Source organism: Chamaea fasciata, unplaced genomic scaffold (assembly GCF_029207755.1).
Source record: "Chamaea fasciata isolate MVZ Bird 193981 ecotype frontalis unplaced genomic scaffold, bChaFas1.0.hap1 SCAF_29, whole genome shotgun sequence".
Taxonomy (NCBI): Eukaryota; Metazoa; Chordata; class Aves; order Passeriformes; family Sylviidae; genus Chamaea; species Chamaea fasciata.
This window is the reverse complement of record NW_027094114.1, coordinates 4,339,722-4,345,240: the sequence shown is the minus strand read 5'-3', so window position 1 is coordinate 4,345,240 and position 5,519 is coordinate 4,339,722. Positions and strand designations below refer to the sequence as shown.

At 52.5% G+C, this 5,519-nt stretch overlaps 1 protein-coding gene across 1 annotated transcript; it reads right to left on the bottom strand.

The window, feature by feature from the left end:
- Window positions 1-4,204: 4,204 nt before the first annotated feature.
- On the bottom strand, window positions 4,205-5,137 carry LOC136302538 (olfactory receptor 14J1-like). Its single transcript, XM_066206011.1, has one exon. It carries the CDS (start codon window positions 5,135-5,137, stop codon window positions 4,205-4,207), a length of 933 nt encoding a protein of 310 aa, XP_066062108.1.
- Window positions 5,138-5,519: the final 382 nt, after the last annotated feature.

Sequence of the window (5,519 nt, the reverse complement as noted above, 5' to 3'; positions counted from 1 at the left end):
GAGAGTCCCCTCAGGGCCCCCCAAGTGCCCGCCCGGACCCCGAATTATCCGACAGAATCCTTTAGTGCCCCGCTAAGGGCCCACGCGGCTCCCCCAAGTGTCTTCCAGACCCTTAAGTTCTCTAGAAATTCCTTCCCCAGCTCCAAAACATCCCCAAATGTGCCCCAGAAACGTCTCTGTGGACCCCAAAGTAGCCCCTTTTACCCTCTCTGAGAAAATGATGAATACGATTACAAAAGGACTAAAAACAGGACGAATTAGCATAAGAAGGGACAAACCAATAGCCAATAGAGGTCAATGAATTAATGAAGGGAATTGTGTTACTTAGAACAAATGACCAATATTGTTTTCAGTTGCTAAACATGTATACCTTTTTCAATATAAATCTAAAATTAGGTATGTAAAGAACAGTAATAACATTATGAATCTGGAAAATATAATTATATTTTAAAAATAATTACATTTTTTTTAAAAAAATCATAATTTTTTTATGTTTTGGGATGTCAGTCCTTGGTGGGTGAGGTTAGATATGGTGAGGTTGGGGTGAGGAGCAGGTTTTCCAAACAAGGTCAGCCTGCAAGGGGCTCATTCTTCACCATGCCCAGACCTCCTAAGGAGACATTCCGAATTAAGATCACTTGGGGAATGCTTCTGTCACTTCTTCAATGAACTGAAATATTAAAAAAATGTGACCTTGATTTAAAAAAAAAAAAAAAGAATCATGAGATGCACTTGGCAATCTCCCTCCTTAACAGAACTCCAAACTGACTCCAAGCAGCTGCACAAGCCCTGGAGACTTGAAGACAAATGAAGAGAGAGAAAGAGCTCGTGAAGGTATTCTGTATTTTCATGTGCCCCACACTGCTTTTGGGGCTGAGTCCAGGACGCTTAGGCATGGAGAGAGGGTTGAAGAAGCTGCTCAAGCAGGCAGAAGCAAAACTCCATGTTCCTTGGAGCATCCCTGGGCCCCACTGAGGGCAGGGAGTGCCAAAGGCTCCCCAGGGACTGCTGAGAGCAGATCCTTGAGGCCAGGATTGCAGGGAGCCGCAGGCTGTGAGCAGGGAACTGCAATGCTGAGCAAGGCCTGGGCTGGTTGGAGGGAGCAGAAAGGCCAAGCCCTGAGCCCAGGCCTTGCACAGCAGGGCCTGTCCCTCCCGGGTGGCTCGGGGCTGGTTGTGAGGCAGTGGGATGGGAGGGGCAGCAAGGACAAATGGCACAAAGCTGCAAGCCCTGCCAGCCTCCTCAGGGAGGGGCCGGGCAGGAGCAAAGTGCAGCCCCTGAAAGGAAAGTTCCTTCTGTGGGGCCTCCAGAGGCGCTGGCAGAGCCCAGGGGACAAAGGCCTGGGTGCCTGTGGCCCTGCCAGCCCTGCCCGGCCCTTGGCCGTGTATCCTGCAGGCTGTGCCCCCTGTGCGTGCTGCTGCTGTGCCCTGGCCGGCTGCATACGCCCATCTCACTGTCCCCCCAGCATTTCTCAGCCCAGCATTTCTGTGCCCTCCCTGGGCTCCCTGCACCCAGCGCTGCCGGCTCCTGGCACACAGAGCCAGGCCATGGCCCGGCCTCACACTGGGACACCTCCTGCACCAAAATTCTGCCCTAGAGGGACTTTTCTTTTTGATCACCTTCACACTGAACCTTTCAAGCTTTGGGGAGGTTTCCTTGTCTTCCCACTGCCAAGGAAAGCTCTGTCTCTTGCTGTTCAAAAACAGAAAAGGGCTGGTGGGAGATAAATGGTGGTCAGAGGAATTTTGGGGCAAAGTGACCATGAAATTTTTGAGTTTTAAATAGTCTGTGAAAAAAAGGAGGGGCATCAACAAAATGCTGCAATGGATTTACAGAGGGCAGACTTTGACCTATTCAGGATGCAGATTTGGGGAGTGCCAAATAAGGTACCAATTTTTCTAAGGGAAACGGCCCTTAAAAACAAAGGATTCCAAGAAGGATGGACACACTTCAAGAAAGAAATCTGGAAGGAGCAGAAACAGCGTGTCCCTTTGTGCCAAAATATGAGCAAGAAAGGAAAATGACTGCCCTGGCTGGGCATAAGGTTTTTGCAAGAACTCAGGGGAAAAAAGAGGGTACATCACCTTTGGACAGATGGGGAGGAAACTCAGGAAATATTAAAGGATGTTGCTACATCATGCACAAAGAAAATTACAGAGGTGAAAGCTCAATTAAGACTTAAGCAGGTTGCTTCTGTAAATGATAATACAAATGATTTTATCAATACATTAATGGCAAAAGGATGGGTAAGGAAAATCTCCATTCCTTATTGGGGGGATGTGGTTACCAAAAATGAGGAAAAGGTTGAGGTACTTATCCCCTTCTTTGCCTCAGTTTTCAACAATCAGTCAGGTTGTCTTTAGGACAAGTGTTCTCCTGAGCTGGTAGATAGGCACAGGGAGCAGAACAGCCCCCCTGTAATCCAGGAGGAAGCAGCTGCTGACCTGCTGAGCCACTCAGATGCTCACAGGTGTCTCTGGGACCAGATGGGATCCATCCTAGGGGGATGAGGGAGCTGGTGGATGAGCTCCCCAAGCTGCTCTCCATCATTTCTCATCAGTCCTGGCTCCCCAGGGAGGTCCCAGAGGACTGGAGGTGCCAATGTGAGCCCATCCCCAAGAAGGGCTGGCAGGAGGATCTGAGGAACTCCAGGCCTGTCAGCCTGACCTTGGTGCCCAGCAAAGTTATGGAACAGATCACCTTGAGTGCCATCACATGGCACCCACAGGATGGCCGAGGGATCAGACCCAGCCAGCTTGGATTTCAATATTTGCATTGATGATCTGGATGAGGGTATTGAGTCCACCATCAGCAAATTTGCAGCTGACACCAAGCTGGGTGTGAGTGTGGATATGCTGGCGGGTAGGAGGGCTCTGCACAGGGCCCTGGACAGGCTGGATCCAGGGCCCAAATCCCACAATGGGAGGTTTAACAAGACCAAGGGCTGGGTCCTGCACTTGGGCCACTACAACCCCTGCAGTGCTACAGGCTGGGGACAGAGTGGCTGGACAGTGGCCAGGCAGAAACGGACCTGAGGGGACTGCTGGACAGCAGGCTGGACATGAGGCAGCAGTGTGCCCAGGTGGCCAAGAAGGCCAATGGCACCTGGCCTGGATCAGGAATGGTGTGGCCAGCAGGACCAGGGCACTGATTCTTCCCCTGTACTTGGCACTGGTGACGCAGCAACTCGAGTGCTGTGTCCAGTTCTGGGCCCCCAATTTAGGAAGGACATTGAAAGGCTGGAGCGTGTCCACAGAAGGGCAACAAGGTTGGTGAAGGGTCTGGAACACAAGTCCTATGAGGAATGGCTGAAGGGTCTGGGCATTTTATCGTGGAGAAGGATCAGGGGAAACAAGGTGGTCTCAGGGCACAAGTTGGACTTTATGAACTCCAAAGTCTTTTCCAACCTTGCTGATTGTGTGATTCTCTGAAACCACCTTTGAAGCAGTTGCAGGATGAGCCCTGGGCTTCTTCTTCAGAAGGTCCAGGAGCCCAGGTCCCTCAGCTTCCCCACACAGCCAAGGGAGGCTCCCATGGTGGGATGCTGTTTGCCCCCAACCTGCCCACGACCACTCTGGGGCTGCTCATGGGGCTTTTCTCTGCTGAGCTTTGGCCTGGGCGTGTTCTGGAGAGAGCCTGGGCAAGGAGCCTGGAGCCCCCAGGCCCTGCCCTGAGGCGTCAGCGCTGCCCCAGCGGTGCCCATGGCCTGTCCCTGCTGCAGCCCCAGCACTGCCACCCCCAGCCCTGTGCCCGGCCCCGAGAGCCCTTAGGCCCTACAGCAACACCAGGGCCAGGAGGGCAGCGGGGCAGGGCCACGGGAGCAGCACTGCCAACACCAAGGGCTGCTGCTCCTGGGCACAGCTGCTGTGCCTGCCCTGATCTGCCCCCAGCCCTGCACACAGACATTGCTGCTGCAGCTCCAGAGAAGGGAAAAAACCTCGGGATCTCCAGTGAAAACTCTCCTGGGAGATCCTTTAGTTCCTTTAAAAGCCACTGGGAGCGCAGTTCTTCACTGACACAGTCTGTGGCCACAGAAAACTTAGAGAGAAGGAAAAGAAGAAAGGACACAATGAACATCATTGCTTTGTGAACATCACTGAAAACTAAAACAAAGGAAAAAAACTGACAATCAAACCAACGCTATCAAAGATGACACAATCATTACAAGTTTATTACAAGTGATTTGCAGAAATTGGCCAGCAGTTTAATGTTTCTGAAATCGTCCAGTGATTAGAGTCCACACTGCAGCCTTGACCTTCTGATTCCTCAGGCTGTAGATGAAGGGGTTCAGGGCTGGAGGCACTACCGAGTACAGAACTGACAATGCCAGATCCAGGGATGGCGAGGAGATGGAGGGGGGCTTCAGGTAGGCAAATGTGCCAGTGCTGAGGAACAGGGAGAGCACGGCCAGGTGGGGGAGGCAGGTGGAGAAGGCTTTGTGCCGTCCCTGCTCAGAGGAGATCCTCAGCACAGCCCTGAAGATCTGCACATACGTGAAAACCATGAACACAAAACAGCCAAAATATAGAGAAGCACTTAGAACAACGAGCCCAAGTTCCCTGAGGTAGGATTTGGAGCAGGAAAGCTTGAGGATCTGTGGGATTTCACAGAAGAACTGGCCCAGGGCATTGCCATGGCACAGGGGCAGGGAAAATGTATTGGCTGCGTTCAGCAGTGAGTAGAGAAAGGCACTGGCCCAGGCAGCTGCTGCCATGTGGGCACAAGCTCTGCTGTCCAGGAGGGTCCCATAGTGCAGGGGTTTGCAGATGGACACGTAGCGGTCGTAGCACATGATGGTCAGGAGGGAAAACTCTGCTCCCATTAAGAAGAGAAAGAAAAACACCTGTTCAGCACATCCTTCATAGGAGATGGTCCTGGTGTCCCAGAGAGAATTGTGCATGGCTTTGGGGACAGTGGTGAGGATGGAGCCCAGGTCGGTGAGGGCCAGGTTGAGCAGGAAGAAGAACATGGGACTGTGCAGGTGGTGGCCGCAGGCTACGGCGCTGATGATGAGGCCGTTGCCCAGGAGGGCAGCCAGGGAGATGCCCAGGAAGAGGCAGAAGTGCAGGAGCTGCAGCTGCCACATGTCTGCCAATGCCAGCAGGAGGAAGTGGCTGATGGAGCTGCTGTTGGACATTTGCTGCACTGGGGTCTTGAAATCTGTTGAAGGAAGGAAGAAAGTGACTTTGAGGGAAGATTTCTCGCAGTACAGTCAACGGTCTTTCTCACAGACCAGTCCCTGCCACTAAACATATCCCCCTTGTCTATGTCTAGGAGAACTTCCTTCACCTTGGTTGCTCAAGCCCTGATTGCTGCTGGCCAATGTTCAGTGAGGAGCCAGACCTTGACCTGCAGGACACCTGCAAGTCAGTCCTGACCCCCAGTCAGTGCAGGGGAACAATGAGGGCAGGGGCCAGTCCTAGGGTTTGAACTTGAGTCTCCTCCTAAGGCACAGGAGACACCAAGTGAAAGGGATAGGGATTGCAGGTGGCAGAACAAGAGATTCTGCTGCATCTGGA

Bases quoted from the DNA above. Each gene is read 5' to 3' on its own strand.
- LOC136302538 (XM_066206011.1), bottom strand. From the start codon at position 5,137: ATGTCCAACAGCAGCTCCATCAGCCACTTCCTCCTGCTGGCATTGGCA.